Source organism: Gymnogyps californianus, chromosome 1 (assembly GCF_018139145.2).
Source record: "Gymnogyps californianus isolate 813 chromosome 1, ASM1813914v2, whole genome shotgun sequence".
Lineage (NCBI taxonomy): Eukaryota > Metazoa > Chordata > Aves > Accipitriformes > Cathartidae > Gymnogyps > Gymnogyps californianus.
In genome coordinates this window covers 151203748-151217438 of record NC_059471.1, presented here as the reverse complement: position 1 = coordinate 151217438, position 13691 = coordinate 151203748, and the positions used below count along the sequence as shown (strand labels likewise).

The following is a 13691-nucleotide window of genomic DNA, read 5'->3' as shown; positions in this document are numbered from 1 at the left end:
GTACTTCTGAACCAACTTACTTATTCCCTGCGCTAACGCCCCATCGTTTTGTGCCTTTGCATCCCTAACTTTGCTCCTGCACACCTTTATTCTCTGCTCTCTCTCACCAGTGTGGTTTCCTTTCCTCCTCCCAACACGACCGCTTTTTTTTCTTTTCTTTTTTTGTTAATACGTTGTTTTTCTCTTCCCCACCAGTGTCAGTATTGGAGGACACTTCTGACAAAAACGTGTTGCTCTCTCCCCGGCTGCTGACAGGGAGAGTTGTCTCCAGGGTATCAAAAGAAATGCTGTCCCCAGTGGGCGCAACCAGCTGGCTGGAAGGAGAGGGTGTCCCAGATGCTTCTGTCTCAGACGTGAAGGAGAGAAAGGAAGGGTGCAGAAAAGAAAAGAAACCAGTTCGGGAAGGAGAGAGCAAATCAGTCCGGGGTATGGAGGAGACATCCCCGGTGCCTTAGAAGTGGGTTTCTCTCTCTGTGACGCTGAGCACCTCCTGGACCGGAGGGGACCATCCCTTGCTCTTCAGTTCGGAAAGCCCCGCCACATGCTTCTTCGGCTGCGGCAGATCCTCCGCTGGGGAAATCAGCTGCGTTAGCCGCTGCGGAGAGGAAGTCCCTGTTAATTAAGGTGATAAACAAACTGACACCCAATAGTGATGCACAACCATTGCTGGGGGCAAAGGCATCTAGAGAGCTAATGCTCGCAGCTCCCTGCTCCTCTCCCACCAAACGCCTGTGAACAGGAGAGGAAGGAGAGCAGGCTCGCTTTAACTGCTCTCAGTGACAATTATTCCACCTCTGGGCTCAAACCCAGGCCATGGACTGACAACCCGATGTACAGGGCTCCTCACAGACATGTTTCTTGGAGGAAGGATGCTAGGGATTAGCCCCACAAACATTTTCTGTGGCCATGGAAAAAACACCACAAAGCCCTTTTTTTTCCCTATGCCAAGTAGCCATGCTTCCCGTTGACTTTGGTGGGAGCTGTGGAGCCTTCCGAATGGTCTTACCATCAGAAAGTGCTGGGCACCTCCTGCTACGGTCCAAAACAGGGCGGTAGGTGATACCTACCTCAGTGGCAATTCCCTGGTAAAGCAGTCCCTCCGCAGACTGGTTCTGGCCCCCAAGCCATCCCAGCTCCCCTCTTCCACCCAGACAGACTGCGATGGTGCAGGCAGGGGTTGTGGGGCAGCTGCCTGCCCTTAGCTCCCCCCATCCTCTGTAACACAGGGGTGCTGCAAGCTGTTCCACACACATGTACACTAGTGTTGTGTCAGCTTTGGCGAGTTTATTCTTAAAAAATGCAAAGAACTTGGAGCTCTTTGGGCAAAAGGTGCTGGCCCACAGAGACAGCTGCTGTGAATTTCTGGTCTTTCTCATGCCATTTTTGAAGCCCCTCTGGTACCACACACCTTCCTGAGCACCTGGGCTCCTTCCAAAGCCAGGTAACACAGTGTCCCACAGCCACCTGCCCGGCTCCATGGGCCAATGTATCACTTCCCTGCTGAATACCAACTTTCAGAGTTACTTTTTCCGTCACAAGCTGTTCAGGCCAGTGCACGCTCCTCCCTTGCAGAACGCATCCCAAGCAGAGCAGGCAATTTATCCCTGACTCGTTGGGTTAATTTCAGTGCTTCCACTCCTTGTGAAGTGCCTGCCAGAATCCTGGATTTTGCTCATGTATTCAAAAGTGTTTGCCCCATGATTTCTGAAATCGGCCTTGGCCTGCAGCTGCTCTGTGAGCAGTTCATTGCAAGTCTTCAGTCTTTAGAGCTTGAGCTGTCTTAATCAGACACATTAGGAAACAACATTTGTGTTTCTTGGTCAGTCAAGTGTAACGAGGAATCAGTTCATCACAGTGACTGATCATAATTACCAACTACAAACTTGTTTTCAGTGAATGGTTTGCAATATTCAGTTGAAAGGCACTGTTCCTGGAAGCATCTGTGTCAGGAAATTAATTCACTACATTTCTGGGGTGTGACTGGAAACAGGGAACAGGTATATTTTGAGAAAACCTGTTTTCAAAACAGGAGCAACTGTTCCAGGAGGTATCACGTGGTTGGCTTTGATTGTCCCCTGAATCAACCCAGGCTTAGCAGCTGATTCCTTCCTACATGCTTAAACCACATCCTTGGAAGTTTCTTCATACTGATATAACTGAGAAGTCCCTGGAAATTACAACTAATGTCATCAAAACCAGGGCAAATACAAAAGACCTCAATCTGAAATTGGTGAAATCAGTTCCTCGGGTGTGCTGTAAAATAAGCATTAACACTACTCACAGCAACATTTCAGTCCAAAGGCTCAAAGCACTTTGCAACAGGTGAGAAATATTGCTTGTTTAGCAGGCAGGACATTTGGGGAATTACTTCACTGACAGCTCTAAGTCCTCATTTCAACATATGAGGACCTCTGAGCTGTGGGGAGTCAGATGTTGTCAGCCACCCAGTCAAACTCTGCAAACCAGCCACGGGAAAGGACAGATCCATAATGGCCACCACCAAATGGCCCGGAGCACAGCAGAGGGCTGTAAGAGGCAGGACTCACAGTCTGAACTTGGAGCAAACCACATCACAGCACCTTGGCACAAGATTCACCTGGAGTTCCTCATATTGGGAAGTGTACAGCTCCCAGCTCCCTCCCAACCTTGTCATCTCTTCATGGCCACCAACAGCAACCAGGAGGCCCAAGGGCCAAAGGCAGCTAAATAGGAACTATTTCATAGCATCGTGCTTCTACTCCACCTCCCTGCCTGCATGGCTTATGCCCCTCTCACTGTGTCATTGAAGACTTTCATCGCAACTGTTCCTGTCTGGCCATTGCACTGTATCTTCTCCTGAGCCTGAGATGGGCATTAGCCAGCTCTGCCACAACTCCTGTCACTCCCTATTAAGTCACATCTCCCAGCCAGCAAATAAGAGCCCCTGTGGGCACACATTCACCTTCCCTGAGGCAATGGAACCAACGAGGACATCCTGCACCCAGCCCGTCCCTGGCTGTGTTGGCAGTGCAGGTTCCTCCTCCCCACAGTCCCACAATGTGACTGTCACACCTACACCACAGCCACAGGGATGTTCCCGTCCCCTGTTCACCTGCTCCCCACCCCAACCAGCTGCAGATGAGCCTATAGTCAGTGAGGATGGGGAAGGACCAGAAGAGAAATTGTGCAGAAATTTATGTGCACTGTACATCACTCAGGTCTTTCTTCATGGGTCAGGTGGGGTGTCATCTCTATGACACCATCTTCCTAGACACGCTTCTTCCTAGGACAAGGTGTCTACAGTGAAAGAAGACAGGCTTGGGCATGGCACAGGGTAGACCTTTACAGCTTTGTGAGCATGTCCTTTTTAATAGCCACATGTCATTTCTTCAGAGAAAATAACACAGTCCTGACCCAGGATTAAAAAGGGAGCAGGGGCAAGGGACAAGAGGTAAAGGCAAAACAGATCCTGGTTTTGCACCTGGTTTGCACTGGCACTAGTCAGTAACGAAAGAGGAGGCAAAAGTGGTGGCATGCCATCTTTACTTACACGGCCAGCAGCACCACCTGAACCATAAACCAAACCAATCAGCCTGTGGCCTCAGGTAGCCCACACTGAGGGAGTCCTCTGCCATCCAGTGGAGCCAGCGTTAAGAGACGCTCTGCATATGTCTATATATTGCACTGAGCATGGTGGTGCAACGTCTCATGGGAGACTCTGGATATTTGATGGTCACTCTGGAAGCTGTGCTGAGACTCTCCAAGCCCTCCAAATTGCCAGCAAGAGCTACGGGGCATTCTGGGTAAGGGCCATTCTCACCCCCCTTGCGTTCTCAGAGGAGAAATGTGCCATGTACATCTTCCCTGGCACCCTTCCCATGAGCTGTCTGGGGAAGCAGCAGCAACTCACCCAGTGACCACAATCCCAGTACCTGCTTCAGGGGTCCTTTGGTTTTCAGGAGGATGAAGATGGCGTAGAGAGGAATGCAGACCATGGAGGAGAGTGCCATCAGCCAGCCCACCACGTAGCCCCAGGGCGGGTACACGTAGGAATTGTTGTATTTCAAGGGTGTGTATTTGATCAGGGAAAACAGGAAGACGGCCTGAGGAGCAGAAAACACAGACATAGCCAGAGCAAAGGGAGCAGCAAAGCCAGGCAGCCTGGCCACCCTGCAAGCACCAGCTGGATGGCAATGAGTGTGATGTCTTGCATGAGCTAGCATGGACATTGTTAGCTGCAGCGAGGCAGAGCTTGGTGCATGCTGACCACACAAGGAGTTATCTCAGAGCCAGGGCCAGGCTTCTCTGCACTGTAAAGCCTTCAGGCTTCTTAAGGGTTCGACCTAAGCAAAGTTGGCAGCGGCTTTGAGGGTCCAGCAACACTGAGATAGCCATTTATTCATATCAAAGTCAGGAATTGTTGTTGTCCCGGGCAGAAGCCCTCCAGAAGTACCACACGGGCACAGATTTACCCCTCTCGGGGCTCTCTGGCCACAGAGCTCTCAGATGATTTGGGCTGGATCAGGCTTGCTTTGAAAATTTCCCTGATACTCAGCTCCTGCTGGAGCCTGAGGACAGAGGACTAGAAATCTTTTGTAAGCTGTAGCTATAGATCCCATCTGTGTTCCCACTGAGGTCAAAGAAAACAACTCTCAACATCAGATGCAGGAGCAGAATTTGGCTCAGAATTCATGTAAAAGTCAGTGGAGCAAGACTGGACATAAACTCAAAACAAGCAAGAACTTGCCTGATTTAGGGTGCATTTTCTTTAAACACAGTTGTCACAGAAGTTTTAAAAGAGATTTAATAACATAGAAAGCAAATGGCTGTGGAAAGATATTTCTGAACCACGGGAGGTCACAGGAACACAGGCTGAAGCAAGTATTTCAGAACAGGATAATTCTCACTGGTCTTCTGTTCAAAAGTAATCTGACCAAACCTCTCCAGACTTTGAGGATACGTTTCCCTTTGCCTTCATAGTAAACAAGTGGCTTTTGAGGCTCAATTAATTTTCCAGGCAAAAGATAAGGCTTTATAAAGGAAATAAATTGCCGCCTCAGCTATGGACAAGCTTCTGCTACTCCACAGCAGTTTGAAAAAATTACAGCAGCACCTTGAAGACAAATCAACCTTTCCTACTGAGAACCCAGGGACCCAGAATAATATGCCATGTTGTCATAATTACACTTACCAAGCACAGACCCGGGGTGAACACCAGCCAGCATATCTTGATCAAGGGCCACGGCCGGAAACCAATCATGTCCTCAATGTTGTCGTAGAAGCGGTTGGCACCTTGGCCACCAGCCAGCACAGAGACAAAGTCAGAGGTCAGATCATTGTTGTTTCCTTCAACCACTATTCACATCAGATCCCAACTTTCTTTATCCTCAGTGTTTACTCCTGGCAAAAACACGGCTATCCTAATAATATAACAGCAGGTAACGGGCTTTTCTGGCATTGAAAAGGCCCATCCGTGGCTAAATACAGATGGAGGTTTTTAACTTCAGCCATAAGTTATCAGAAAGCTTGACATCATAGAAGAAATGCCCTGTCCCTCAGACAGCAGCAGCCCACGTGCCACTAAGAGCTGGTAAGGACTGGCACAAGGCAAGGAGAGGTGCCTGGTTTATAGGTCAGCAAGGGAAAGCTCTTGCAGTTTGAGCACATGGAACTGTTTGAGCCCAGAGTGCTAAAAAGAACAACGAGAGTGGGGGACACCAAACAAAACCCTCTCTTTATAACAAGATCAGCACACCAGGGAAGTCATGTCAAGAATCCTGACTGAGCTGGGCATTTCCCCTCTTATCAAGAGCCTGCTTTCCACAGAATATTTTATTTTTGGCATAAATCCAGAAGACCTGGCAATCCAAATTCTGCTGGAAACCAAATCTTCCATCTGCAAGTGCTGCTGTACTGTCCAATGGGAGCTGTCCTGTGGGTGCCTGATCTCCTTCTTCTCTTTTCATTAGTTTCACTTCCTAGATTATGTTGTTCACAGTATGCAGGACCCACCTGAATCTCATGGTGCACCAGAGTGGGATATACCTCTGAAGAGCATCTAAAAGTCCTGCCACTGGCCAGACCCTATCCATTGACTCTTCCCAACCCAAAGCACAGAGAGGAAATGTATGCAATAGTATATAGAGGAGACGGCGTAATGCAGATGGACTTCAGCAGACCTTGTAGTAAGCTCTAAGATGTCTTCAAGGAACAAGAGCCTAATGTTGGCCAAAAAGAGATGTAAAATGAAGAAGAATCAAAAAGTCATTCATAAGATGCCCTAACTTCTTTCTAACTAGAGCTAACCAGAGGTACTACATCAGACTGCCTCAGGTAAAAAAGAGTAACAATATTAGACAAAAAAACGGAGCTAGACTGTCCATAGAAAGGGATACCAACTAAGCACCTCTGGGCTGAAATAATACCATATTTGTCTTATTGAAGCTTAATCACAGTGCTTAGCTGATAAAAAAGGGCTCTGCCTTTAGGAGTGTTCATCCCGCTGTGAACTCAAGGTCATGCCACTGTTCCCACCTGCAAGCATGATGAGACCTTGCTTCTTTGCATCTTAACACCAAAAGGCTGGGCTGGGCAAAAAATACTCCTAGAGGACTGGCCACACTTGCAAGTGTTTGGGGTTTGGTGAGTTTTATTTTGGTTTGTGGTTTTTGTGTCTTAGAATTAAATTGCCGTATTACGTTTCCTTTAAATATATGAATTCTACAAAAGCACATTATGTGTGCTTTTCTTTTTTGTAATTCCTTGCATTATTTGCTATATCCCATGACTAATGTTTGCAGGAAAGCTCTTTTAAACACAGCTTTTTGAAGTATTTAGGCTGGGGAGGGCAGGTTCTTTGAACAGCCCATGGTTCCCATCATGAGTTGGCAAGTTAACAAGTAGCCTCAAGCAAAGACAACAAGCTGTGGCATATCAAGGGACAGGTAGCCTTCTGTGGGAGCCCAACGTACACCAGAGAACAGAACCCTAAAACTTCCAAGCTGTAAATATCATGAGACTTCAGATAGCATTTCTGAAAATATACTGGGGATGAAAGGGAGATGGTATAAAAAATTTATTCTGCCAAAAAGCCAAAATCTTCCACAGGGTGAGAAAAAAAGGAGAGAGATGTAAATTATGTGACTTGCAGTTTAGAACATGAGGATAGCACAGTCTCTTATACCATACAGTGTTTCCACAGAAACACACTATGATGTCAGACATATGACGGATAAATTCATTTGCAATACAACTTCGTGGAAGCTAGTTTCACTGCAAATTTAGATCTAGGATCTAGTGGAAGAGACATAGTGATTAAAGAAATACAAAGATGCCAAACAAAAAGAAAGACACAACAGACATCCATCCTCCACCAAGAAAAAAACCCAAAATTTATGTTGTTAGTTACAGTGTGCCTCCACCTGTCCTTATCCCTATTCTCTGTAGTACAACCATCAGGTCCTGCATTTCCACAGCCACTGTGGCAGTCGGTAGGTGATGTAATGAAATACAATGGGGACTGACATGAACGTCCTCAGAGAGTATATGAACAGGAGGTTTTACATGTTCTACATTTAGCAGGCAGATGAAAAAGTAATCAAGCTTAAGAAGTCATCAGTTCAATCACTCAAATTTGGCTTTTTGAGCAAATTAGAAGCTGGAGGACACGTGCAGTCTCCCCTCCTTCCCAGCACATTAGAAGGATTAGATAAAGCTCCTGCAGAGAAAATGATAAAGATTTCCCCAAAGAGATTTTTGTTGGAATGAACAAAGATGTTTGCTGTTATCCCCAATATCCCAAGACAAGAAAGAATGGTATGCAGGCACAGGGCATTTATCCATGCATGTTGGTACCACTTCTCTTGTGCTGAGCAATCCCATATACCTTCAAAGCTGTTGCATGCTTTTCTGACAAATCATTTAATTTTGCTACATAAATTCATGGGAATAAATTTCACATGAACCCAACTAGAGATTTGTTTACAACTTTATGTCTTGTACTTATGGAGCCCTTCTCATTTTACGTAGCTTATAACAGCTGCAAGTGATACCCAAACTGAAAGGGACAAAGATTTTATTTTATTTTTACAATATCCAGAAACAGTGAGTTTCACAGAGCTGCTAGTTTGGAATCTATGGAAAAGCCCCCCCTTTTAAATCTTTTCTCCCAAGCTGCATTTATTTGCATTCATCTGTATCAAATTTCAGCCACAGGATTTCAATAGGTGATGACCCCGGCGCTATGCCATAGTGCTAAGCTTGTATCTGCTCCCTCTCTGTCTCAAACCTGCAGCATCAAGACCTGCGCCAAACCTGTGCAAAATGCCAGCAGCAGAGGCAGTCGTTACACTGCAACAACTGCGCACCCTTTGGGTACCAGGTGCGCAGAGCAGGCCCCTTATTGCACAGAGCAGGCCCCTTATGGCCCATAAATAACTGTTTAAGATTGCCTGTAGCTGGTGCGTCCGAGAGGAATAAAGCACACGCAGCCAGAGCAAGTACGACAGGCAGGATCCAGGCAGAAGGAGGCTGCCGCTTCTGGTAGCCATGCTGCATGTGAGCAAGAGAGCAAGAGAAAGATTTATACCAGCACAACACGGGTTCACCCTAGAGCCACCCACGGGTACCTGCTGGCATCAGTTTGCTTTAGTTTTGTAAACAGTCCTAATGGTTTCAGCCCCAGCTCTCCTGCGGCGATGGAGGCACTTGTTTTCTCCTGGAACAGCTAATCTTAATGTGCATGCTGTGACTGCCTGGAAAATATCCTCCCTGCAGCACATTTTGGTGGCATCATGTTGTGAATCCCAGTGTTCAAAACCCATTCCTGCTTATATGAGGGCTGCCTGTCCCAAAGTGGAAGGGAGAGAGGAGAAGAGGGGAAAAAAAAACCCCAGACTCTCCAGCACTCCCGTCTAGGGAACACGATCAGCAGGTCCGATGCTGTGCGATCCTTTCACAGGCAGAGAGCAGTACACAAGGAAATCCTCAGATCTTTGCAAGAGCAGCTGCCTGGCAGCAGAGGGAAGCTGCCAAGTGGTGGGTGGTTGGCGTATGTGCTGGGAGAGGGGAAACTCAGAACGCATATTTGTGTTAGCAAAAATGCTGTAATTCTTCACAGTGTAAGCAAGAGGCTCAGCCCTGCCAATTCTGAGGCTGGGGAAAAAAACATTGATTGGCACCAGGCACTTTTTTTTCCACTAAGATGCCTCACCTTGGCCCTCTGACTACATTTCGGAACAGAATCAGCCCAATGGACGCAAAGTAGAACATCAAGAGGGTAAAATCCTGCTGTGTGGAGTGGGGCAAATGAACCCATGGTGGTGAGGGAAAGGGCCATTTCTCAGTCCCCGGCTGCTCTGTCCCCCTCCCGGGCTGCGGGGGCAGCATCACCTCTCCTGCTGCTCATTGTCCCCCATTGCTCCTCTCCATGGGTCGTCGGAAAAGGTGTGTGGCCTGTGTGACCATAAAAATGGCAGGGGGGTTCTATACATTAAAGCATAACTCAGTTTAATGTAACTGAACATGGTGATGATGAAGCATGTCACAGATGGATGGGAATCTCCATCCCCCTGTAAATCCCACAGGGACTGGGTAGAAGGCAACTCTAAATTAAAATCTGGCCAGGGTCTGGTATTGCAAGCTCTCAGGTTAGCTTCCCTTGCAGGACACCTCTCTAAAATAAATCTCTCTTACAGATCTGCTTCTCTTGCATTCCCTGGAGGTCAAGCCCAAGCAGCTGGACCTGCTACCATTTCAGTAAGGGAGGAGTCCATCCAGACTAGCAATTGGCTCCTGCTTTACATAAACGGCTTGAAGAAACTGATAACCCCTTCATCAGAAACTGCACTACAGCCAATGCAACCTCTATAAAACTGTAAGCACCGAAGAGAGCACACAGGGACTGACTGTTCACTGTCTCTTCTAAAATAAGACAAAGATGGCACCAAATGAAACTAGCAGGTGGCAGATTCAGAACAAGGAAAAGAGAGTGACTCCTCACACAACACCTGACCAAGCCATCGAGCTCCTTGCTGCAGCATTTTGTGGATGATAAATGCTTACCTGAGTCAACTGGAAAAATTAACAGAAGAGAAATAAATAGATTTTACTTCTGGCTCTGGAAATCCCTGGACAACAAGCTGAGTACTGCATCTGGCTCCAGGACGCCCAGCACAAGAAAGACATGGACCTGTTAGAGTGGGTCCAGAAAAGGGCCATAAAAACAACTAGAGGGCTGGAACCTCTCCTGTAAAGAAAGGCTGAGAGAGTTGGGGTTGTTCAGCCTGGAGAAGAGAAGGCTCCAGGGACATCTTGTTCCGGCCTTTCAGTATATAAAGGGGGCTTGTAAGAAAGACAGAGAGAGACTTTTTACTACGGCTTGTAGTGACAGGACAAGGGGTAACAGTTTTAAACTGAAAGAGGGCAGATTTAGATTGGATATAAGGAAGAAATTTTTTACTATGAGTGTGTTGAGACACTGGAACAGGTTGCCCAGAGAAGTTGTGGATGCACCGTCATTGCAAGTGTTCAAGGTCAGGTTGGACAGGGCTTTGAGCAACCTAATCTAGTGAAAGATGTCCCTGCCCATGGCAGAGGGGGTGGGCTAGATGACCTTTAAAGGTCCCTTCCAACCCAAACCACTCTATGGTTCTATCATAAGTTGTTAGAATTTGGGAGAATATTCACAGAAAGTATTATTGCTAACTTTTCTGCTATTATACTCCTTCCTGAGCATCCACTCCTAGCCATTGAAAGAGACACAACATGATGCTCATGCCTGCAATCTTTTCCTTAGCTTAGGATGGCCATGCTGCTTGGCATAGCTAGAGGCAGCAGATCCGTGATTGTGGGATGTTGAGGATCTGGTCTAAGCTGGCATCTACTACAGCTTTGCATGATCCTTAGAGGTACCGAACTCCTGTAGCTCCATGAAGCTAAGGAGAGAGAGTAGCTGCTCTGCATCACACACAACTAGACCCTTTGCCCGAAAACCACCGGCCTCGACGCGAGCTTCAGGGAGATGAACTACAGCCTGTGTGCTCAGGCACCATTCAGCAGGGAAGAGATCTCCCGTAGGATATCACAGGATACTCTTCTTACTGCACAGACTAACAAGCAGTTGGTTTCCTTCTGATAGTTCGTGGAGCTCAGTTTAATCCTACTCCTGAGTAGCTTAGTTACAGACTTCACTGAGAGCCAAAGCAGTCCCTCCCATTTTTTTTAGGAGTGCCATCACAGCCCATGCAAACAGGAAGCGGGTATTGTCGCAGAAGTGGCACACAGCAAGTCTGCATCCCAGCATTTTGTGTTAAATTAACTGACAGGACTAAACTAAAGGCACAATGTAAGCAGACAGTAACAGAGACCAAAGAACAGCAGTATTAGTCTCTATAGTTGATTTTCTAATTCAAAGGGCAGATGGGAAGAGCAGCAAGGTAGTTCAACATGAGGGATCTTCATAGAGGGAAAAGCCATTCCTACTCTAAATGTGGAGTAGTTAAGAAATGTTGTGAGGAAACACAGTGGAAACCAGACAAGAAAGAGGGTAATTACAGCATTTCTTTGCCCCCTAAGGATCTTTTCTATCTCCTCTCACTTCTCAACTCCCCATCCTTCCCTTGAGAAAGAGCAACACAGATTTTTGTCCTCCACTTACCGTACACCCATCCTATACAGATGACTTCAAAAATGGCCAGGAAGAGCAGGCACGTGCCGCTGGCAGCATAGTAGTCAAAGAGCTGGAAGATGTACATCCCACCCTGTTGAAGAGGTAGAGGAGAGAGAGTCATAGCAGGACTATTCCATGTGAGGGAAAAATGACTGAGGCAAGCAGAAGAATAGCAGCAGAAGCACTGCACCTAGAGCAGGTGGGAGAAGGAGAAGAGCCTTCTCTTGGGGCTGCCCCCACTCTGTCCTAAAAAGGCAGTCAGGCCTGGTGGCAGGAGAGCATTTCATGCCCATTTTATGATAATGCTGGGCTAGGCTGGTTTCTATGTCCATAGAGGCAGAAGCCAGTTTGTGTGCTTGTTTTAAACCAGTTAGCAAGTTTCCAACATAATTTCAAAATACCATGTAGCAGTGCAGAACTTTGCACCCAAGAAATTGGGATCCTGAGGATCAGGACATTCTGACACCTCATTTTAGCTGCATCCATCTTTACGTATTGCTCAGGGTCCAAGCCCTGCAATGGCAGAAGCATGTGGCTTCCCTGCTGCCTCTGCCTTCGAGCTGAGACCTGCATAGCTGCCATCAGCTACCTCTACAGGTCAGTGGATGACTCCTCTCTCATACTTTCATGTGTTTTCTCAAAGAGAAAGCATCTCCAATACAAGTCAAGCAGATGCTTTCAAATAGTGCTGAAGGGCTCTAGACACTGCCAGAGCAGCAGAGCAGTTACCCCTTCATCCCACCACGTATGAGGTGACATCCTGCGATGATGGGACTAGATGCCTCCATGCAAGGGGGCATGCAAAAGCTAGGGGAACCCTTAATGCAATTTCACTCAAAGCTCTCTCGATCACAGTGGGAGCTGCCCTCAGCAAATCCTTAGCCAAGATCCTGTTGGAGGGTCATTCAGCAGTGCCTAAGAGGTTTAGCAGGAATTAGCTGTAACTACACAGCACATGGAGGCAACACAGAGGAGTGCTAAGACCCCTGCCCAAGCATACAGTATGCACACACAGCACAGCACACCACACCACACCACTGTGCAGGAAGAGGTGCTTGGCTATTAGCTGCAGAGCAGGGCAAACACCATGCACATAGCATCGCACCAACACAGCTCTGCTCCTTCTAGTCCCAGGGATCACAGGCTTCCCACTGGCTCAGGCAGGGTTATGGTGCAGCCATTACCCTCAGCCGCCCCTCCTGCTGATCTGCTTCTTGTGGAAAGCAGCCAGCAAACGATCGCTGCCCTTAGAAGAGCTTCTGCTTGTGCAGCTCAGCTTGTTTTAGCCAGCAGGCCTGGTATTTGCACAAAGCTGTATGTCAGGCAGCCTCTCTGGGCTGCGGGACTGTCTCTCTGGAAGGCTTAGTTATGCAGCGAGTACACTAGCATCACACAGGGTAAAAGCAGCACTGGCTATGAGAGACACCAGCTAATGCATTAGGAATGAAGGATAATTAACAGCATCAAAGACGAGCTTGCTGTGTCTACCCACTCCTCCAGAGCAGTCCAGCAGAGTTTCTGGTGCTTGGCTGTATACCCCACCTACTCCTTTCTTACCTCAGTGACCAGCAATAAGCCCAGCAGGTAGCATATGACTGCAATGGCCAGGATCAGCAGCTCCCGACGCCCCTTCTTCCGAAACACTTCCGGGAACATGTCAATAAGAGCTGTCACCATGCTTTCCACACAGACGAACTGCAGAAGAAGACAGGTCAGAAAAATCAGTGTCTCTGCTTCCCCAAGCACAGACTCCCTCTCACTGTCCTTTTTTCCTCCAGCCACCCAAATCCTTATTTGTTTGTTTTCTCTTTTTGTCTGTCTTGCTTCCACCAAGGGACAGCTGCAGCTGCTAGGGACCCAAACACAGCTCAGTGTATCAGTGAGGTCTCCTCTGGAGCTGCAGACCAAAGGGGTTAAAAGTACTGCTCCATGTTGGGGGGATGAACAGTGAGATGTACAAGGAATTGCCTCAAACCCAACAGAGCATGCTGCTGCACAGCAGGAATGATCAAGTTATGGGGAGGCAAGGGGCAGACTGTGCCCC

The 13691-nt window shown here is 47.6% G+C and overlaps 1 protein-coding gene across 1 annotated transcript in view; it reads right to left on the bottom strand.

The window, feature by feature from the left end:
* Positions 1–451: 451 nt before the first annotated feature.
* The window catches only part of SLC6A12 (solute carrier family 6 member 12), a 38202-nt gene continuing 24962 nt past the window's right edge, over positions 452–13691 (bottom strand). Inside the window, exons 11-15 of the mRNA XM_050906111.1 lie at positions 13205–13342; positions 11636–11738; positions 5171–5271; positions 3912–4082; positions 452–595 (exon numbers count right to left, since the gene is read on the bottom strand). Coding sequence (XP_050762068.1) covers positions 452–595; positions 3912–4082; positions 5171–5271; positions 11636–11738; positions 13205–13342 — 657 coding nt within the window. The remainder of the gene's footprint in view (positions 596–3911; positions 4083–5170; positions 5272–11635; positions 11739–13204; positions 13343–13691) is intronic.